The 23,988-nt window shown below is 38.0% G+C and overlaps 1 protein-coding gene across 2 annotated transcripts in view; it reads right to left on the bottom strand.

Moving 5' to 3' along the window:
* RELN (reelin) overlaps positions 1–23,988 on the bottom strand; it is a 472,813-nt gene that overhangs the window by 42,848 nt on the left and 405,977 nt on the right. For both annotated transcript variants that reach the window (XM_008592225.1, XM_008592230.1), the window contains exons 42-46: positions 19,213–19,433; positions 17,539–17,686; positions 15,064–15,322; positions 13,951–14,200; positions 11,708–11,876 (exon numbers count right to left, since the gene is read on the bottom strand). In XM_008592225.1, the coding sequence (XP_008590447.1) occupies positions 11,708–11,876; positions 13,951–14,200; positions 15,064–15,322; positions 17,539–17,686; positions 19,213–19,433 (1,047 nt within the window). The remainder of the gene's footprint in view (positions 1–11,707; positions 11,877–13,950; positions 14,201–15,063; positions 15,323–17,538; positions 17,687–19,212; positions 19,434–23,988) is intronic.

Here is a 23,988-nt window from a genome sequence, read left to right as displayed (position 1 = left end):
TTTTGTCATTAAGAGACTGTTAATCATTTGACTGAAAAATGTCTGTTTTAGACAGGACAAAAGACCAAACAACAGCAAAAATTTTGTATTTTCTAATTGAAGACATTTACGTAAATTTTAGAAACTAGAAAAGAAATAGACTAGAACTAAAATCTTCATTCTGAAAATAAGTAGTTCAGTCTGATATATGTCTACAGAGCATCAACGCAGAAATGGATTTCTCCACAATCCTTCTTGCTCCTCAGCTCCCATATGCTCCCCACAAGCAGAGTCATCGCTGCCTAATATTCTCCTATCACTTCCTATTGCATTTAACTTGAACCCCAAGCCTTGTCGTTGGCCCATGAGGCTCTGCCTGAGCTAGGTCCTCTCCTCTCCTCCCTTATCTGGGCCACTCACCTCCCAGAGAACTATTCCTTCTCCCACCTCCCAAAGCACACCAGACTCTTGCCCACCTTTCTGCCTGCATGCTTTGCCTCCCTCTGCCTGGTTAACACCTGTGTGTATTCAGGTCTCAAAGGAAATGTCAGGTTCTCATAGAGAAATTTTCTTCCTGACCTCTTTAAAAATATTTCTTCGATATTATTCTGTGTCAGAGCAAACTGTTCCTTTCCTTTTTCTGTATTTATCACAATTATCATCATATACTCATTTGCATAAGTATTTGATACATACCTGTCTCCTCCCTGGAACAGTAAGGGATAAGGGAGCAGGCGGGGATAATCCCTCTTTTGCTCAACATTGTGCACGCGCTGCACAGCACCCCCCATTCCGGAGGTCTCTATAGGTACAGGGAGCTGGTATTGAGAGGCCGCCATGCTCACAGCAAATGATGTGAAGATGCCCCCAACCCCAAAATTGTGCTATGCAGTGGCTCTGCTGTTGAGTTATTTTTAATGAATACATTTACTAATAGCTGTGCCTGTTTATATGCAGCAACATCTTATAAATAACACAGTGGAACATCGTATTTCCATAGCACCTAATTACTTGGATTCTGTAACTAATCAACATTTATATATTTATTCTGTCTTTCTCTTAGACTATAAGCTTCTGAATGACAGGAAATATCTCTGTATGTTTTCAGGAAATATCGTTTTGTATTCTCAGTGCTTACAGATAGCAGGTAAGTAAAAAACTTGACTTGTTCCCCTAATATCTTATATATGCCTCACCAAAGCCCCTATCACTTTGTATTCAAAGTGCCTATTTAGATGTAGTTCCTTCTGTGAGATTACTCTCCTTATTTACCATTTTATTATTAGTGGCACCTGTAAATGGAGCTTCATAAACATGTGCTGAAAAAATATTGAGTTAATGGCAAGAAGATGCTGAGAGAGAGTCAAACAGTTGATGTAGGGTGGGTGGGCAGGTACTGAGGTCAGCTGTGGGGGCAGTGATTTGATAGCTACGAAAGGGGGAGGGCAGCCTCCCACAGTTGAGAGGTGGCATGGCTGCCTAGCGGTGGCGGCTTTCTGATCACCGGTTGTGTTTAATCACAGTCTGGGCATCCACTTAACAGAGCGATTGCATGGAAGACTTAAGGGCCAGGTGCATTGCTGGGGTTGACAGGCTTTATGGGGACATCCAACCCTGACATTTTTAGTTTATGCAACTCTCTGGCATTCAACAGAAAAGGAAACAGTGGGAGACCATGTGAAGAATGTATGAAAACCAGAGTTAGCCGAGAGGAATAAAGATAAGTGAGGGCTCTAATTTGTACTCTGGCACTAGCCAGTTCTATGTTCATGCTGAGTAACTTAACAGATATAATGAGGGGTTAAATAAGATGTTTTCAAGGGCTCCTTCTCAAATGCAATGATTTTATATCCTTAGGAATAACTACATATAGTAATTATGTGCCCACAAAACAATATGACTGCACTATCCTATATTATTTTATAAGAAGGGGAAGAACTGGGATAGAAGTTAAAAATAAGTGTGGAAGTTGAATTGCTGAGACTTTTTATTCCCAGCCCTGCACAGCTTCACTATGTCAAGGGGCCAAATCACTTGTGTTAACACATTGACACTTCCCTCTCTGTAAAACTAGGAAAATGCTACTTCCTGCCTCGCAAGGGTGTTGTGAAAATTAATTAGCTCATGTTACCAGGACCTACGAGTATCTTGGTGGAGTCCCTGGGCAGGTGTCATCATTTATCCTGAAGTTCCTTGTAATGACGGCCACTACCAGCTGCTGCTTTTTGGAGTTGGGAGGGAAATGGCCCCAGAGCTGACTTCTCATTTTCCCATATCCTTGAAATCTCTCTCTCCCCTTGCTTTTTAATTTTTTTTGAATTTATGCCATTTCTTCCCCATCTACCCCCCCATAGTAAGTGCTACATAGTGCTTTAAAAAATCCATTGCTAAGCAGTAACAATGTTATTGCCAATAGTATGGTTCCTCTCACTGGCCTCCCAGGTGCTTTCCCCACACTGCAGCCACTACTTTTAATAGATCTCAATACACATTTTAGATTCTTTGTTTATGCTCTTTTCTTCAGAATGACTCTATCTACCTACGAAGTCCTCGTTGTCAGCATAATAAGAAAAAGCCCTTTGAGAGAAACCATAGATTTTTAAAAAACCGTTTCACTCTTCCCAGATGTTTCCTTTACTCCCAAAGAGATAGATAAACTACATAAGCCTAAAAAATCTAGACCAACCTTTCTGCTCTGTCAAGGAAGAACATGAGGCCCAGTGACCTAAGTCATGCACTGATTCACTAACAAAACTGAGATGAGGCGAGGATCTCCTGGTTCATTACTACTTTGTATTCCAACTACATAAATCTATCAAAACTCTACCACAACCTGTACACATCATCTTATTCTTACCATTACTCTTAAATTTGAACAGCTGGTTAGCTATAGAAGGCTGTGTTTATTGCTGCTGTATGTACACACAAGTCTATTTATCCTTATTTCTGCAAGTCAGTCTCATGGCTGAAGCCCTTGGCCCTCTCTGTTTGAGTAAGAGGCTCTACAGCGTCTGACCCATTTCAAAATGTGTCCTATATTTGTCTTGCTAGCCAAAACCTTTCCTATATATCTGGCATAAAATTTTCTTCCTTAGCCGATTTCTCTATATTAGACAAAAGTGAACAACGTCCCAAAGAAGATATATAAATAGTCAATGAACCATCATAAAATGTTCAACATCATTAGAAAAATATAAATCAAAACTATATCTGTATTGTTTATTATATAAACTATATCTATACATAGATATATCTATATTGTTTACTATGTAAGTTATATCTATCTTGTCACAATATATAAAAACTATTGTGAATTATATCACAGTAAAACTATTTTTTCAAAAAAAAAATGAAGATTAGCTACAAAAAGCCACTGTTAAAATGCAAGTTTCCTCAGGAATCCTAGTCACAAAATCAACTGGAAGTCCCTTATTTACACAAGTAAGCAGAAAGGGGTCTGCTGGGGCCTTATATGTTTGTGGAGTTAACTCCAGGTGAGTCTGCTCTCACTGAGATTCCCTGAGGGGACCCCAGGAAGAGAAAGGGACAGCCTCTGACAAACAATTGTCATAGGGTTAGCCTCACCTTTAACTGGCATATGAGAAGGTTAATGTACAAAGACAGTAATGACCATATCTTTGGTACATTTTTATGTTTCAAACCCATGTTTTATTAAAGCAGAGTGCCCCTAGAATCTGTCACTGTTGATGGATTAACAGCCTTTCCCAGAATAGTCTTTTTAGTACAATATGCAGCAATATATTACAATACTGTATATTAATTCAAGGTTTATGGTACAGTTGTTATGAGATAATATGCATCAGATAGAAAATATTTCCCTATAGCTTTTATTTAGTACTTTCACATTTCCTGTTTATATCAGTCCACGGTTACCGTTAGAGATTTTGTTTCCGGTGTTCATGTCTTTAATTTCTATAATGAATCTTGGGTGCTGCCATTAAGCAAGTAAGGTGACCTGGCCTGTGGCTTCTAGGAGAAGGGTCCTTTACCCTCCTGTAAGCAAGGATGTAAAGACCCCAGCACTGGGAGAAAGCACATGTCAGGTCAACTGAAGAGAGAGGGCCACTGGCTCATGACCTATGGACAAGAGCTAGAGAAAAAGCTCACTCTAGAAAGGAGGCATCAACTTGGGAATGAGGGGTTTGAATACATTAGTAATGGTGAAGAGCTCTACAAGGCTGAGCCATCAGAGGGGGCACAAAGACCATGCCCTAGGTAGAGCCTCATGATCTACCGAGTTATGAACAAAAGAAGGAAATCACACTTTGGGGTGGAAATGAAGGGGTGACTCTCAGAAATTGTCTTGTTCAGTTGAATCCTTTCACAGGTATGTGGACTACCAGCCATGGAGGGGGCTTATACAGCTTCTTAGCCTTAGGACTGGATCTAGAATCCAGTATCTTCTGACAGCATGTTATTGCTGCATTTGATGTATTGACCCTGGTTGTCTTGGATGGCAGGCAAAGGCTGGATGACCAGAGATCTGGTGGCAAGCAGTCGAAGCTTAACCTAGGCATCCCAGATCCTGTGGTAGAAAAATTCCCTCTTGGTGATTATAATTAACACTGAGAATCTGTAGGACACTAAAAGACTGTAATATTTTTTGCATTTTTAGGTAGCATTAATCTGTCCACAAAAGAATGTATCCTGCCATTTGATTTTCCTTTCTTCTAAACTTTCTTATAATACACTGAGTTCTGAACACTTGCATGAGAGGAGAAAGTGTTTGGACTATAGGTTATGACTCCACACAAATGGGATAAAGCCCTCATAAGGTAACCTAGGTCCTTCATGATGTCTCTGTGGGACTAGGGTGGAAAGCACACTGCAGAGTTAGCAACAGAAGAATTTAAATGAGCCACCCCACATGGCCTTTCTTTCTCCTGTGATAGAGAACAAGTGGAGGACTTTGGAACAGTCCTGGTCCAGCACTGACTTCATGACCTTTTGGAAAATCGAACAACCTCCTTGTGTCTCAGGCTCCATCGGAAGAGGTAGGTAGAGGGACCTGGAGGTTAAAGGAGACTTAAGAGACGTTTTAATCAATTACATTGATCTGTATTCTGACTTGAAAAAACTATAACACATTTTGTGAGATAAACAGGAAAGTCTGAATACTGAATATTTAGTAAGTACGAATAAGAAATTATCATTAATTTTTAGGCATGATAATTATATTGCAGATTTGTTTCAGAGATACATTCTAAAACATTTATAGTCAAAATGATAGGAGGGGGCCGGCCTGGTGGCACACTCGGTAGAGTGCGGCGCTTGGGAGCGCGGTGGCGCTCCCGCCGAGGGTTCAGATCCCATATAGAGACCGGTCCGCTCACTGGTTGAGCGTGGTGCGGGCGTGACACCGAGGGTTGCGATCCCGTTGCCGGTTGCGGTACGGGCGTGACACTGAGGGTTGCGATCCCATTACCAGTCACGAAAAAAGACAAAAAGGAAAAAAAAAATGATAGGAGGTATGGGATTTGCTTCAAAATAATATGGGGGGGTAAGAGAGAACAGTGTTATTCATGAAACAGTGTTGCTCATGAATCAATAATTGTTGAAGCTAGGTAATAAAAACGTCGAAGTTTAGTATACTATTCTCTTTAGAGAATGTATTTTGCATATTTTGGATTTTAATAGATAAAAATGTGAGCCCCAAATGCTCTGTGATCCTTTTAAAATCACAGTAGAATTTCGATTTGAGAATTACAAATAAAAGAGAGTGGCTGTCATTTTTAGGTAAAAGAAGATATCTATTATTTTTGCTGATGATTGTAATTAGTAAAAATAATAAAAACTACAGTGTTCTGAGTAAGCTCACCAAGGGCATCAAATACCTGACCATCCTTCACATACAAGGAATTTTCCAATAATTTATAAAATATCTTCTCAATGGAGAATGACATATTTAACTGTTAAAACAATCCTAAGAATCCATATATACCAATATGTATGTACAAAGTAAGCCAACTCTCCAATTCTCCGACAGAACTTTGACAACTGATAAAGCTTAGAGAGAATTCAGAATTTCTGGAAATGGCTTTATTCTTTGTTGTAGTAGAAATGGAAATAGATTTAATTTGTTTTAACATAGTGCCCCAAATACATTAATATATTCACTACGTGAAAATCAATAGTACCATGACTTGTACCAGACAAAATTATTTTATTATGTTTTGTAGCCCTGAAAGACCAGCAAAAATTTTGTAAAGTAACAGCAGTTGTGTTCAAAGCATCAAAATGATGCACGAGAAAATGTATATGGAAGAGAAGTCCAGTGCTTCTTTGACTTGGCTGAAAAATTTTAATAAGATGTTCAGTAATGTGAATGCTTGCAAAAAGCATAATAAAAGAAGAAACACTGAAAGAAATAGAGTACCAGGGCAAGTTAAAAAATATCTCTTAAAAAAATGAACTTGTATCTGCCTTGAATATTTGAAGAGCCCAGTAAATATTAAGCTTATTTATGTGGTTTTCTTAAAGTAAGACCTTTACTCTGCTTGCAGTTATAGTATGTGGGAATATCATTGAAAACTATTTTCCCTCTCTAAATCTTACGGGCAAAAAGCTATAGTCTCCCCCATCCCCATTCCATCACCGCAATACTTCTATAACCTTATCCTTTCTTCTGCTTACCACCTTTCCTTGGACCTTCTCACAAACATTAAGTAGCTTCCATGCTGTGGCTAAAACCACCTGGCTTCCAAAGTGTTGTAGTTAATCTTTAAAGAAGGTGGTTTCAGCTAGGTCATTAGGGCTAGTACAAGGGAATGGATCACCTTCAAGCTGTGACTAAAAATAGCCAAGTCACACCTGAGCCTTTCAGTGGCCAATCCCCTCCTCCCTTTCTTGGTGGGTTTGGGTTACCTGCCCTTCGAAGCATTGAGTCACCCTGGTTCTCAGGTGATACTTCAAAAACCCATGCCACTTGAGCCACCTGTTATTTTTAGGTATGGGGTTAGTAAAAAGGAGGAGGCAGATTCAGATGAGGGGCTGTGCAATTGATTTGGGCATCTTCATATCTTTTTCAGTCTTGCTTAGGAACTGCTGGTATTCCTCCCTCCCTATTCTCCTAGGACCATGTCTCTTAGGCAAGCAATAAAGATGTCGTACAAATGTAGTGGTTAAGCCCATGGGCTCTGGGGCCAGACAAGCTGTATTTGCTTCCAAACTGTTCTTTGAATGTCACTGATTATCTCCTAATTGAAAAATCCAGTAGATTTGTTGTGAAACTTGTCTTCACTCCTGTCTATGGCTTGTGTTACAGATGGTCATCTCTTTCCAACTGATGATCTCTTCTCACATGGCTTCTGGATACCACGTTATTCTTTCCTACCTCCCTGACTGAATTCTCTCGGTTCCTTTGCTAGCCATTTCAACTCATTCTGCTATTAAATTTAGGAGTACTCTCTTTTCTTTCTAAACAGAGAAGGAGTTGCGTTTTATCAACTCTTTCTTTGGAGTGTTCTGTAATATCCACCTCATCCCTTCCATGTGATTCATACCCCAGACCCTGGTTACTTCATCTACAGGTCATTATCACAACACTTGCTACTTTCTCTTATTTGAGTCTTTCTGTTCTCCCAGTTTATTTCTTGGAAGAATATTCTCAGTTTGAAACCCACCATAGTTCATTTTTCCTACAAGTCCAAACTCCTCTGCCTTGCTGAAATGCTTTCTATAAGTTAACCCAACTCTACTAACCAGCATCTTTCCACAGCTTCCTGACATGAGCCCTCTGCTTTAATCAGCAACTCCTGTGATTCTTCCAGGCTCATGTCCACAGGTCCTTGGCCTGTTCATATTGTTCCCCTGATTTAGAATGTTCTTCCCCTGACCCACCTAATTCCTAGCCATCCTTCAAAGTCAGGGCCCATCTCTTCTAACTCTGTATTCAGCTATTTCCTATTTCTCGACACTATGGTATTTCTTGCCCATTTCTCAGTGAAGTTCTAAATTACGTACAACATGTATAATTTTAAAGTTGTTTCTTGGGTACACTTCTTATTTTCTTCAGATTGTAACTTCTTCCAGGGCAAGAACTTAAGACAGTGTCCTATCATTACCACGGGCTCCCTCTCTTTAAGCTAAACTGAGATTTAGGAAGATTTATTAGCCTGAAATTGAAATCTGATAATAAACTTGTGCTGTGGTTAACAAGTATGATTTTGTAGTTAACTCATAAAAGTAAAAAATGATTTACAATTTTATAAATCTTTACAATGTTCCAAACACTTTTATGCACATTTATTACATTTTTATATGATAAAAAGATCTCTATTTTTCAGATGAGGAAACTGAAGTTTAGAGACATGAAATGACTTGCTTAAAATCTCATCGGGCTTAAAAGGCAGAGTCCTCCACTAGACTCCAATGCTTTTCCTTCTTTTTTTTTTTTTGTATGTCTTTTTCCAGGAAGATCTAACTTAACCAATGTGTATAGGAAGGAGTATTGACTATGAATTTGTCTACCCCAATGATTTAGGTTTTAACAAAGCAGTGTCAGTACCAGAGTGTGATGTATCTTGTGTTTAGTCTCAGGGCTCCCTTCCCAGGGAGAAGCACCAGCTTCCATTCAGTTTTGCAACTCAGGAACCAGGGAATCATTTTCCACTCTGTCCTTTCCCTCAGCCTCCCACGTCCATTTCATCATCAAGCTCAGTCATTTTTATTGCCTCCACATCTCTTGAATTTCTCCACTTCTCTTCGTGTCTGATGCTAGCACCTTAGTCCAAACTACCATCATTTTCTTTTTAACATCCTTCTCACCAACTCTTATCCTCTCCAATTTGTTCTGTAGTTAGAACAAGCTTTTCTGAATGCAAATCTGATCATGCTCCCTATTCCCAAACAAACCCTTTTTTTTTTTTTTTTTGTCTTTTGTCTTTTTTCTGTGTCCGGCAACGGATCGCAACCCTCAGTGTTGCCCCCGTACTGGACCGGGGACCGGCAACGGGATTGCAACCCTCAGCGTCGCCCCCATGCCTCGCTCAGCCAGTGAGCGGGAACCGGTCTGTATGTGGGATCCGAACCCTCGAGCAGGAGCGCCACCGCGCTTCCCAAGCGGCGCACTATCCAGTGCGCCACCGGGCCGGCCCCCAAACAAACACTTTAACAGGCTTTTCAATGTTCCTGTAATCCCCAAATCTTCAGTGCAACCTACGATGCTCTTCACGGTCTGACACCGTCTCGCACCTCACTGCTCCTCTCTCTTCATGTCTGATCACATACATTCAGTATCTCAAATAAACCTGCTTCCTCCTACTATAGGCTATTATCCTTATCTCGAACGCTCCAACTCTTACTCTTTACCTGGTTAACACCTATTCATCTTTCATATCTTATCTCATTTATCCTTTTCTCAAGAAAGCATTCCTTGGCCTTCTTGACCAAGCCAAATCTTTCTATGATATATGAGAGTAGTTCAAAAAGTTCATGGAAAGATTTATACTGTCTTTTAATCCTATTGTTCCATGAACTTTCTGAACTACCCTCATATAATCTTGTAGCATCATGTACCTGTTTTCTATCACTTATCACAGTTGACTCATATTTACTTCTCTGATTACTTGTGATTTTGGGTTAATACCTTTTTCTTCCACTGAGCTAAAAGCTCCTTGAGGCAGGGATAAGTTCAGCCCTCACATAAGCCTAGTGCAGAATTAAACAGCTAAAAAAATATTTATTTAATAAACGACTAATTGAATAAATAATTATTACTGATGACTACTGGCCATTTCAGTTTGGTGAATGGTTTGATGTCAATTTGTGGACAGCCAACCTCTGCTGACTCTTACCACCACTGTGCCAACAATCCTGGGATCCTAGCCTTACGGTCATATGATAAGAGAGTAGAAAGCTGCAGCTGTCACATGGTCTCAGTCATTCCTAACCCCTACTTAGCACACATCTTTGAGATGTCAGCATCATGTTTGTTTATAGTGAAGAGCTACAAACTGAAATCTTCAATTCTGGCCTGGTGAATCAGATAGACATTGATGTTTCAACACATTTCCACACATTGAGGTAGTAAGTTTAACTTAAAACAAGACAACACCATATATAACAATAATAGGATGAAAGAGTAGATATACATAGATATGTTAACTCATATTTGAGACAAAGTGCTCCGAGACTGGCATGTTGTTCTGATGATCTTTGGCATATAGTGGAGCATGATAAGAGTGAGTCTTTCTTGTGCTCCATCCATGCACATCTCTTTTTGAATTACCCAGAGGGCTTTGTTATAAGGCAGTGTCACCTTTAGGACAATTGTACAACATGAGCCTTGAGGGTAATAAAATAAAGAAACTCCATATTTGCAATATGGTTACAGGAGGAAGTGGCTCATCAGATTTTTTTGAACATCACTTAAAAGTGTCAAAATTCTTGTGGGTATGTGCAAGAGACAATTAAAAGACAGATTAAAAGATGAGGAATAATTACTTTTCTTGAGTAAAAGACTCAAGGGTATAATGACTAGCTGGAGTAAATCTTAGAATGTTGCTTATTTGCAAAATGCTACCAAGTAGCTGGGTAATCATTCATAGAATTCATAAAGACTTAAAGGACTGCTGCCTTAATGGAATTTTTTTTTTTACTTATTAAGATCACCTTAATAATTCATGCATGGCAATACCTTTAACGAGCAACAAAATCTCACGTATCTCATTTAAACTTGGCAACTGTGCTGACAGTTAATATAGTCTCGTACCTCTGAGCCAGCAATTGTAAAGCAGCCTTAGGCTGTTAGTAACTGAAACCATCACATTTATGATAATCCCAAGAAAAGTTATACCCTAGATAAATGGCTGAATTTTATGGTCATTTGCTAGGAAGATTTATTCATTCTTCATTTGTGGGGAGGTGACAGAACAATAATAAGCCCAAACATAAGTCCTGTTCTACGCACTGCATTGGTTGCTTTGCTTCTTTCTTAACGATAGCAACTGATCACCTTTTTCTTGAAGGGAACAGGAGTTTCCATCAAGATTTTAAAGGTTTCCTATGATTAACACCCACTTTAGATGGTGAAAGAGAAAACAGTCATATAATACTATTCCACTAGGCAATGTTAATTCTTTGCTTTATTCAAACAGGAGTGCAAATTCACGGATAATTTAGATTTAACTTCTTTACTGACATTACCAGGAAATTTTATCAAGCCACAGTCATTTCCCATAGACACAGTAAACGAAGCTTTTACAATTGTTCAGCACATAAAAGAGTGCTCCAGGTGATAATTCTCAAGATACTGTTCAAAATAAAATTTCAAAAGCAGCCACTAATTTTAATACACATTTATTTGCTATATCCATTTATATGATATTTCTCACTACTATATTTACAGCAATCTGACCAGCAGGAAATAGACTCCATTTAAATCTATTCTGTATCCAAAGGGCCTATTTTAAATGACTTGTTCTTGGCATGTCTAAATTAAGTTGAAGTTGGGCGATACAGCTGCTGTTCTCTTGTAGAAGCCATTCTTTATAAACATTAGAGTTAAAAGTCAATAAAGGCTTGGATTTTGGGAAAACACATAAAAACTGGTTTCTATTTTACTTATTAAGATAGCCTTAATAATTCACATACAGCAATACCATGAACAAGTAACAACATCTCACATATCTCATTTAATCTTGGTGTGCTAAAATATGACATGCCAAATCTTATCACATTTGGGTCACTACTGTAGAAGTATCCATACCTGGTATAAGGAGGGAGAGGCAGAGTGATCCTGGTCCACTTGTTGAAAGTATCTGACACCAGGATCCGCTGCAGATGATAGCTAGTGCATTCAACATTGGTGGGCAGACAGTCCCTCACCAATGGGTGCCATGACAATCCAAGATCTACTGAGTATTCCAGTTCAATAGCTGAAACAGGAAGCATGATTCTGGATATAAACACATGTCTTCAGAACTAGGAACCGGAATTACTTATCATGTTTCTATACGTATTAATTTTAATCAAATGTCAACTTGATTTTTTTCCCTATATTTATGTTTCCTACTTTGAAATGTTTCCTAGACTTACTTTGCCCTCTGTACATTACTAGTTATTATTTTTAAATTTCCACATTGGAATAAATTTTCTTTTAAGGGGATGTGATCAAGTGAAACATAAAATAAATTTTTCTGCATTACTCCTTGTAACGAGAAACTTTCAGAACAATCATGGCAAAATTATTACTTCATATACAGTTACAGTATATGAATAGTGATTTATAATAGTTATAATACATATACTTATAATATAGTATAATAGTGATATAATATATAACATATTATTTAAATGCTATATAATTCAATATTTTAAAAATTTAAATAATTTATTAAGCTTAATCAATATAAATTAATGTATTATATCCACTTATTTAATGGTTACCATACAGATAACATTTTATGTATATTTTAATGATCACTTTTTAAATAGTTAAAAAAATTGAGAGTTCTTCTCAATTTTTCCCCATTTTATAGGAATTCTGACCAACTAATGCCAATTTAGCTCCCAGTATGGGTGAAACTTCTTAGAAATTGTAAAATCTCTTTTGCTTATATATCTTGCTCTGCTCTGCAATGGAATATATATGGAGTATGGAAATCAGAGAGGTATAAAGAGGTAGCCGAAGGTCATGGAATTTGCGCCAATGCATGCAGTCAGGTTGCGGGCCTATGGAAAGATATTTCTTTCTTTCCTTTTTCTTTTTCTGAAACATCCAATCTATATCCCCTGTCATATTTCTCTCTCCCTACTCACTTCTTAATGCTTTATAAACTGCCTCAGCCCCCACCTCCCTTCTGAAATTGCTGTGGTTCTCAGTCTTGGCTGTGCACTGAAATCACCTGGGTGCTTTTAGAAATTGCTGATGCCTGGGTTCTGCCACCAGAGATTCTGATTGAACTCTTCTGGGGCATGGCCAAGGTGTCAGGCACTTTAAAGCTCCCCAGGTACTTCTCCTGTGCAGCCAGCCTTAGACCATGTACTGCTCTAAGGTTTCTAGGTAAATACAATGGCCTGGTCTCAGTCTTCATTGTACTTGTCCTCCTTACAGCACTGGGTGTTATTGATTACTCCCTGATTCTTGAAACTTTCTTTTGTTTTGGGGGACATTATTCTGAGTCTCCTGTCTTACTCTTCCTCCAACTCCTTTGCTAACTAGCCTAGCTATGGCAATCTTCCAGACCCTGTTTCTGGCCTTCAATTCTATGTATACACTCTTACAGCTTCAACTCCTACCTCTGTGCCCAAATCTCCCAATTTCATGTCTCAAAATGATTTTATTCGTTCAACAAATGTTTACTGAGCCTGGCATCATGCTGGATGCTGGGCATATTGTGATGAACAGTCAAGACACAGCTCCTGTTTTCCACATTGTATGTCCTTCTCACTAAAGGATGTCTCCACTTAGAACTAAGAAAATCTCATCATGTCCCCTCATAACATCTCTTCTTAACTATCAAATTTTATCAATGCAATACTTTTACACTAGTTTTCTGGGTTCAAAATTTAGAAGTTATTTTAGGAATTTTACTCTTCTATCTCCTTTACCCTCTATGTTCAATCTTTTACCGAGTCCTGAGATTTGTTCTTTATTTTTTGTTCCCACTGTCTCATATCAATTGTATCCATTCAATTTCTCTTCAAGACACAGTGCAGTCTGAGTTGCCTCCTACAGAGATTACACTATGGCTTCTTTTTTTTCTCTATTTGTCTTCAGCAGGTCCTGAACTAATCTTCCCAAAATACCATCATGTCACCCCCTGCACTTGTACACTACTATTCATGACCTTGTCAAGCACAATTTCCTGTGCCTGCTTTTTAAGGCTCTTCATAATTTGTTGCTAACTTTACTTAGTCTCTTTCTTTTACTTGGGACTTACCAGAATTGCAGACAGAGGATGCTCCTACACACACGTCTGTCCCTCCCTCTGGAAATGGAACACTTACCATAACAAGAGTCTGTGACCGAGCAGGAGGCAGCGAAATCTATCTGTAGGAATGAGTCCTCATTGATGGCAACATCTGTGGTGACCACATAACGGGTGCTGGCCTTTTCGATGAAGACCAGGGCATCGCCAGTAGAGCCACACACGGGCATCTTAGTGCCTCCCGGGTGAAGCAGCCATTTCCTACTATCCAGAGCTGTGAAATCATCTTCCAAGATTGTATTACCAGAAATATTTCCTCCGATGAGAATCTGAAATACAATTTTAAAACAAAATACCAAATTTTCAACTTGGTTTTAAGACACAGGAAACCACGTTTGTTTTTTGTTTGTTTTTATTTGTCAGCCTGCTCAGAACTGGCACCATCCAGCTAGCATAATGTTAGGGGGCCTTTTCGAATGCTCTTGTTTATGTGGTCTGTTTGCCCATCTGGCAAGAAGCTGCAGAAAACAAATCAAAGGATTGACAAAACCAATCACAGCCTTCATGGGCCAAATTGTGCCTTTGGAAATTGTATGCACCCAAGCTGGAAAAGAAAAATTTCGTTTACATGTGATTATTTTCCATGCAAAATTTCTATTTAAGGATGGTTTTACCCTAAGCCATTTCAGTTCCAATTCTTTCCATGGACTCTACCATTTGTTAACAAGTTGTTTGAATTCTATTTGATACACATTTTATTATGTATGAAGATCCTTTAGAACAGTCCATAAGGATGTTGGGGAGGCTTATTTACTTTTTTCTTCAAAGACTAGGAAAGAGGATTTGGGAACTACTGCATTTGGCACCAATACCAATTTGCACATTCTCCTTTTCAGTGAATTATAACCTTGTATCACGCTTCATAAAACCTCCCTACCCATATGGCAGATTCCTCTGTGAGCAGGACCTAGGCCTTCTGTTGTGTTGTTTATTTTTATAGGCTTAGGCGACTGAAGGAATAGAGAATGAAAGGAAGCTAAATGCCACATCTAATCTAGCTGTATGCCCTTGGGCAAGTCATTCAACTGTGTTGGGCTTCTTCTGCTGAGCAATGGGATTGGACTAATGCTTTCTAAAGCCACATTCAGCTCAAGTGACAAAAATTAAAATAGTTTATCCTGAAGGGACTGACCTGGTCGATAACCCAGGGGCTGTAGAAGTGCCCATTTTCAGATGGCTGCCACCAGCGGAGGCGAGTAGAACTAGAACGAGCTTTCAAGGGTATCTCCAGGGCAATGTATCTGCCCACGTTGCTGGAGTTGCTGAAAAGGAATTCTTGAAGGAGACTCCACGAGAGACCGCCATTGAGAGAATATTGTAGAAGAACAGGTTGGCTCCTGGGGTCTGGAACACCTTTACCGCATCCCAGTCTCATGAAGAACTGCACAAATCTGACATTAGTAAACTTTACTGTAGACTTTTACTTCAACAAGAAGTCCACATTGTTAACAGAAGACAAAGGGCAACATAGGGGAATGAATGGCTTTAATGAATATGATGATTTAATGAATGTCCAAAGCAATCACTTCAAAGCCTGATTTTCCTTTATAATATGAAAGGAAGTTAATTAGATGTGAAGTCTGAAAAAATGCAATTCTGTATGCACATTCGTATCTCACATCTTTCCTCAGAGAGAGCATGAGGGCAGTGAGCATTCACTGTACCCTCCAGCTATTCCACCAGAAGATGGGCTGTTCAAGTTTGGGAGTGTGTATTGTCATCTGTTTAAGATAAATTTGGATCTAGTCCGTAGTATTTGAAACTGGAAGAATGTAATTAATGTAGTTGATGTCACATTATTGACAAAATCATCCACTCTTGGGTTTCACCAGGAGTTTTTCAGATGTCATGTTTTGTGAGACACATTTAAATCCACCAGTTGTAGTACCTCTTTGTGGAAGGCCAAACATCTTTTGGAAAAGGTATGTCTTTTCTCCCCAGGGGTAGGGGAGAATGACTGTGAGTTGGTGGTGGTGGTGGTGGGCTGTGCCAGCCTCTGACTGTTGCTGGGGCTGGGGATGGATGATGCTGGCCACCGAGAACTGTGGCGGCCAGCCAGTGGCAGCTTTTCCAGCTGGCAGGGAGGTGGACAAAGTGGCCGAAACCAGCTGGGGTGCCAATGAAAACTAGCTCACATGTCATCTTTAGCAGGCAAGCTGCTGGTGCCTGGTCTGACCACTATGCTAGCTGGTAATACAGAATAAATTTCATGTATAACCCAACACACATACCCAATAATATATGCATGCCAAATATAGGAAATATATTGGGACTTACAATAAATGTTACCAGTGTGATATATAAAACCATTCATCCCTCATGAGTTTTTCCCCTCCATTAATTTATCTCTTGACCTCGAAAAAATTGGGATTTTACATAGAGCATTTTCAGGTCAATATATGCAAATCCCACGCAGCATGCCACTGAGATGAGCTAAATAATGGAGCTTTTAACATTGGATTAATGAATACATACATGGTTAGTGCCTAGAGATATTAACATTCATAAAAACAGTAATTGTTTACAGAGAAAAACTTTTAGCATATTTTCTATTCGTATTGGAAAAATGTTTATATTAACTTAGTGATAGATAAACCATGTCAGAATTACTTGTTTGGGAAAATTTAATAACTTCTAAATTAGAGAACTCGGCTGCTAATGAAAGCCTCGAATAAAGAACATCAAATTAAACTATTTGCATTAAAATGGGATAAAGAAAAATACAATTTTGCCTTCTATTACTCTAAAATTATTGTCTCACAGATATAACTGCATTTTCAATGAAGCACGATCATATTTATGATCAAAAAATGAAAGATTTAAGAGAAAGAGGAGATAAAAATGTTAAGATGTATTTTAAGATACTCTGAAATATTTCAAAAAACAAAAACATGATTCCTTTGTTCACTTGCAAAAATAGGTCAGGGTTCCATCTTACACATGTTAAATTGTCTTTTTATTTTCCTTGTTAAGTTTTTAGCTCATCAAATGGTCAAGGGATACACATCTTGACAGGACATAATCCTCTGAGCCAGTTTGAAATGTTTGTTTCTGAGTGACTGTTCTCAATTTAGAAAATGACTGTAGAACGTGTGAGTGAATCATTGGAAAGATGCTTATAGAGAATAAGGCTGTACTTCAAGCATTTTTAACTTAAATTGCCAATGGAGATAAAATTAATTGTAAATAATTTGAGGATATATTGCTTTTCAATTAAGCTTTCTACTAAGCAAGGTGTAATAAATGTAAATAATTTCTACATAGTCCAAGTGCTAATGAAAAGTGTTGTGTTGAAGGTGGATAAAAAAGATGCAACATTATTTTCTTGAAGTTAAAGTAAACATTGTCAGTTCCCAGTTTCAGTCTTGTCAAATACCAGATATTAACTTTTGTCTGTTTAGCTATGTTTCATTCCTGATGTAGTTATTGAACAAATTTCTGTTTTAGAATGGAAATTGTGTCTTAATGGTGGCTTTGACAAGAGAGAAGTTTAGTATTTCTAATGGAAGGCTTTGCCCTTGAAATCTCTCTGCTTTCTTCTGTTTTGATTATGTTCTTCTACTGCACATAACAGTGTGGTTTTTCCACCGCATTTAAAAATGATTACCTAGCATGTGATAAATCCAGGTCTCGAGTCATCAACATGCGCAAGCCATCTTCATTGAAAAAGAGGTTGTTTCCACTGGAAAGGATTCCACACTTCCGAGATGGCTTTCCACCACTCATTAGTAAGAATCTATCAGATTCTAGCTGACCTGAAAAAAGTGGAAAATGTGGTCTATCTATGGCCCCAAGTATAGTTGCATTATATTTTTTAAAGGAATAGGTAACTGCATTATATAGTTTTAAAATATGAAGTCATAAATATTAAAGTCATATGTTTTGGATAAGAGGTCTCTTCAACATTTTAGCATGCTTAAATTGTTTAGCCTTGGCTAATATAATTTAAAGATACACATAACAGGAGGAGGGGCATCTTTTCTTGAGTTATCTATGGTCCAGCCACACTGAAAAAAAAGACACTGTTAGTCAGAGACAGGTTTAGGCCAAGTGTACGGGAGGGCATGTGGCCTTTCCATCAGCGTCTTCACTGTGTCCTTTCTAATGTGAGGATAGTATAAGGCAGGTATGATATAATATTTTTAAAATCATGGTTTTAACAGGAGAAATTTCAGTGTAACTTAGTATTTCCTGTTAAATAATGTCTTTCAAAATGTGCTCTCAAATCTGTTCAGGTACTCATATATAGTTTTTTTTTTTTCACTGTGGTAAAATACACATAACATAAAATTTACCATTTTAAGCACTTTAAAGCAAACAATTCAATGGCATTTAGTACATATGCAACATTGTGCAAGCATCGCTGCTACCCAGTTCCAGAACTTTTTCATCACCCCCAGAGAAAACCATTAAGCACTCACTTCCCCTTTTCCCTGCCCCTAACCTCTAGTAACCTTCACCTTCTTTCTGTCTCTATGGATTTGCCTATTTTGGATATTCCATACAAATGGAATCATATAATATGTGGACTTTTGGGTTTGGCTTCTTTCATTTAGCATAATGTTTGCAAGCTTCATCCATGTTGTAGAATGTGTCAGTATTTCATCCTTTTTTTTTTTAATGGCTGAATAACGTTCCATTATATGGCTACACCTAGATCTAGTTTTAAAATATATTGTAAAACCATAAATGTATTATAACAATTTTACAGAAAACACGGGGAAAAAATCTTTCAATCCCACTATTCTATAAGATGTTTTTCCATAGTTTGATCAGAGTGCATACACAATTTAAGGGCTTTCCCCCCCCAATTATTACATCTCATGCATTTTTCTATGTTGTAACATTATTTTCACAGATAATGATGCTGGATTCTATGTAAAACTAAGATACAGAAATTTCTAGAGGCTATTTAATGAGTTGGTTGTAAAGCAATGACAGGAATCTGTATTTCTGGAAACTTGTTTCCTCCGTCCGAAATTAACCCTCTGTAGATAACTTTCTAAAATTATCATTAATCAGAAATTACATGGGGTAGAAAAAATGGTGAAAATAGCCTTCATTTTTCTCAATTAAGGTCTTGCTCTCACTCATCAACCATTGTTTCCAAAATGGAACCCTATAAAATTCAGAACTAAATGAATTCTTGGGTGGTCACAATTGTAATGATAATAAAAAAATATTGGATTTGAACTCAATGATTAGTTAGTTCTCCATCACAAACTATGCTTAACATATATATATTTCACAAAATTACATGGAATTTATGAGAAAAGATTACCTTCAAAATCATCCTTGAGAAAATCAGGATTTTTGGTGCTTATTTTACAGGTTGGACCTGAGTAGCCAGGATCACATATACATTTGGATCCATTGAGACAGCTCCCATGTCCGTTACACATCTCTTCACATTGGGGACCAATGTAGACATTATCAATGGCCCATGTCACTGGCTGAGAGCCAGCAGGGTAAAATCCCTGGTACCATCTGAAACGCACAGATCTGGAAAAGAGGTACAAGTCTTTCATAAGCTACTCAAAAGAACAGTATACCCCCAAAGTAAGCACATCTGATCAACGAACAGTGGGCAGTTACCACCCATGCAGCACAATCAAGAAGTAGAAAACAAGATTTGTCATTCCAGGAACAAAACTCCATTCTTCAGTCTTCAAGATTTTGCCAGTAAAGTTCCTGCTGCTTGTAAGCCCTTCCCAGTCCTATCAGTATGTCAAAATTCCACCTGACCTTCTTACCTTTTTCAATATTGACTTCCTTGGTTAAGATTTCTCCATTCCTACTATCTAACTCTGCAAAACTAATCTTTTTTTAAAAATTGAGGTAAAATTCACATAACATAAATTTAAACATTAACTATTTAAAGTGTATAATTCAGTGGCATTTAGCACATTCACAGTGTTGTCCAACCATCACCTCTATCTAGTTCCAAGACATTTTCATCACCCCAAAAGGATATCCCATACCTACTAAGCAGCCACTATTTCTCCCTCCCTAGAAACCACCAATCTGCTTTGTGTCTCTATGGATTTACCTATTCTGGATATTTCAGATAAATGGAAACATACAACATGTGACCTTTTGTGTCTGGCTTCATTCACTCAGCATAATGTTTTCAAGGTTCATTCATGCTGTAGCAAATACCAGAATTTCATTCCTTTTAATGACTCAATAGTATTGCAGTATATGGATATAACAACCTTATCGACTCATCATTTGGTGGACATTTGGTTGTTTCCACCTTTCGGAAATTGCAAACATTCATGTACATGTATTTTCTTGAATACCTATTTTCAATTCTTTTGGGAAGAATGGCACTGGAACTTCTGGGTCTTACGATAAATGGCCAATCTTTTACTTTCTCTTTTCCATAATTTTCATAGAATTTCCATTATTATAGTCATCACAGCTGGAGTTATTGCAAAGTGTGCCTATTTCCTCTATTGGCCATGGGCTCGTAGAGGCCAATGTCCATGTCCCCTTTTTGTTATTTGTACCTTTTCATGGTGCCCAGTATAGTGTTTCACACACAGTGTTTATATGCAGTATTTGCTCCGTAAATAACTATTGTACGTAATTTGTGTGAAAGGCCTTATGAGTCAAACTAAGGTCTTCTGGATTTTACCCTATCGGAAACGGAGAGCCGAAACAGAGAACAGAAACAAAATGAAAGAAGACTATTTTAAGAGAAAAAGTGACAAAATCAGATTTATTTTTAGTTAGATGTCTCTTATTTCTTCATTTTTTTTTAAATCAAAGATAATTTTTCTTTTGATTTATAAATGAATTGTCATGTCATGTTGTTGACAATCAGTTAGCTCCTTGGAAATAGTTCAGAAATAATTTAATGTATTTTATCATGTTTAAAATTCAGTTCAAAGAAGATGGATTTATTTTAGAGAGGGCAGGATATATAGATGGGAATGTGCACTGATTTTTGTACCCTGTGAATCTGCTCAATTTTCAATTATCATAGAAACTAAATTCTGAATAGTTTTTTATTTGAGAAACAGATGTTAGAGAAGTCAAACACTAGGGTTGGGGATGGATGGTGGGAGAGAAATGTGTTTGTTAGGCTTCTAAAGTTTAATAGATAGTAAAGCAGATGGAGTCAGGTTCCCATATATAGTTTTAACCCTAATGTTATTGTTTATACGAAGACTCCAACTATATGAAGCTGCCCCCAAAATGCCAGTTCATAATTAAACTTTATTTTCAAATACTTGTCAGAGTTTAGTGTTGGCAAGAAGCACTTCTTGCCTTTTGAACTTTCAGACTGCTGAGCTGAGGGGAATGGCTGGAGTTTTCCTTTGAACCAAAGCCCTCATGGAGTTTTTTGAACTTCTTATTTATTCAAATGTTCTGAATACAAATGAACCACCTTGGTTGGATATTTATTATTGTTCACCTGCCTTGACACAGAAACTGCAAGCACTATGATAAATAGGCTGAAGGGTCTGGTTTTGGAGTGGTTCCCTTGGCTGAAATCTTATTTTGAAAATTTCTCACTGCCACCCTCCTTGCTGAATGTCAGCATCTGTTCTCCCAAGGCAGTGGTATCTGAAATGATCTGTTTTTTAAACACACACTTAAAATTTCAAGCACACAACACTGCTTTCATTAAATAGGGATTTTGGTTGACTCATTATGAAACAGCATAAAGCTAAAACAATTAGGAAGTTTTAAAGACAAAAAGACTTAAAAGGACACAAAGGTGATGTGAATAGAATTAGAAGCACAATACTTATGCTCTGAATGTAAATTGACTATATGTGGAAGCAAAAAATGGCCATTTTGGCACCTGGAAACATTTCAGACACTTTTTTGGTGTATCTAGTGTCCAGTGAGTGCACAGAAAACATTAATTTAAACATGGATATTATATATTTTTTAGCATCTAGCACTGTGCCATTATCATGTACCATATTGAATACAAACCAAGGAATGGTTCACTGAGTTGGAGAAAATTTAACTTTTGCCTTCCAGCAATTCATGCCTGTGTGGCTTTTAAGAAGAGTGCTAATTCTTTTCCTGAAACAAGGACTAGACGACACTGCTAAGGCAATTTCTTCTCTTCACAGAAATGGTTGATGGCAGTTTGAAAGGTAGGTTTATACCATTCTGAGAGTGGGCATGTCTCCTAAACACATTTACTTTCTTTTCACAGAAATGAAAATGACATGGAATACATATAACATGACAGTCTAAGTTCTATACACACTATAGGACAGTGTTTTATAAGTGGCTTTTCACCAGTGGGTGAAAACATAGACATCTGCATTTCTCTTGCTTAGATTTCCCAATTATATTGCTGTGCCTTAAGTGTGAGTACTGCACAGAGGATGTCACCAAATGCTAAGTGAGGTGGTCTCATGATACTGGGGCACCGTCCTTGGTGTGGCATCTTCTCTCAGAGCTCTGACTGGCAGATCTTTGTGACCTTATTTCATACTCCTTAGACAGGATTATTTCCATGTGGAAACTTGCTGAAGCAAGTCTTTGTTGGCAAAACAATCTGAACTCATGGCCTACAACTTATCTTCAGGGCTGTTTTCAATCTTACTCAATTCTCAGCTGGGCAATTGGAGGAAATTAGAAGTTCATTAAAGAGAGAACTTGATGCTTCTCAGCAATACCATGATGGAGTTTGGTGGAATACTCTGGTCATAGATGCCTGTCTTAGTCTGTCAGGGCTGCTATAACAAAGTACCATAAACTGGTAGCTTGCAAACAACAGAAATTTATTTCTCACAGTTCTGAAGGCTGGGAAGTCAAGATTAAGGAGCCTGAACATTCAGTGTCTAGTGAGGGCTCACTCTGTGGTTCATAGTGCCTTCTGTGTCTTCACATGGTGGAAGATGCAAGGCAGTTCTCTGGGGTCTCTTTTATAAGGGAGCTAATCCCATTCGTGAGGGCTCTGCCCTCATAACTTAATTACTGTCTCCCTCACCCCAAGGCCCTACCTCCTAACACCTTCACCTTGGGGGTTAGGATTTCAACATATGAATTTGGGGGGGGGGGACACAAATATTCAGACCATCTCTGTGCCTGAGTGATTCGCTCTCCAGGCCTTTCCCCTTGCCAACTCTGCCTATAGACACGGTCCTTGGTAGTAATGCTTCTGTTGCAACACTCAGCGTTCTGGCCATACCTGATTGGTTCAGATTTTCTTTTCTGGAAATTTGGAATTAAGAGTCCCACTAAATGAAGGTTGTGGTTTGCTGAGTGATGTTAATGTTAGCATGATAAAAATGAGGATATCAAATTCCCCACACTTCCTGAATGGGGTCCATACAATTCCCCAATGTTTTTCCAGTAAGTTCTTCCACTTTTTTGGTAAGCCTTTTTGTATTTCTTGCAACATTGATCTTAAAATAACACAACTGATTTTGGGTAAAAAGTTTTTCTGGGCTACTTTCCCCTGCCCGCTTCTTCTGTGGACAAGCTCTGTCAACCAATAGTAGCTTTCTGGCTGTGCTGGCTGAGTCATCTACTTTACCTGTTGCCATGATCTCCAGAGACTCCCTCGCCTCCACGGGCTATCACTTCTAAAGACACTTGAGGACATTTTGATTTGTAATGCTTATTTAAAAAAAAAATAGTTGTATATTCTATTAGAATAATGACCTGGTATAACAAGGATTAGCAAATGGCATAGTTGACAACACAAAATATTAAAGTCCTTAGCAATCAAATTATAAAAATTATGCTGATGAGATGATGAGGATTGAATGGATTTATGTTCAAAGAGGATGAAGACTTTTGAAAATTCACTTTCACCCTTTTGGAAAAGTACTAAGTATTAGTTGTTTTGCTTGAAGACCCAAGACTTCTAATAATGCTCAGTTTCACATGAAGGATATAAATTTATTTCCATCTTAAAAGTATGATATCAGTACTTTTTTTTTTTTGACATACTCTGAAAGAATAAATTCTTTATTCTGAGAGAAAAGACAGAAATTCTGAGGCAGCCTGCTTTGTTGATTTCTTCTCTTTGTTCACTTATATTATCAGTTTTATTTTTTGAAGTATACTTTTCATT

This window comes from Galeopterus variegatus, unplaced genomic scaffold (genome assembly GCF_000696425.1).
Source record: "Galeopterus variegatus unplaced genomic scaffold, G_variegatus-3.0.2 Scaffold153, whole genome shotgun sequence".
NCBI classification, from domain to species: Eukaryota; Metazoa; Chordata; class Mammalia; order Dermoptera; family Cynocephalidae; genus Galeopterus; species Galeopterus variegatus.
The sequence above is the reverse complement of the archived record's forward strand: the minus strand, read 5'-3'. Positions and strand labels throughout refer to the sequence as shown.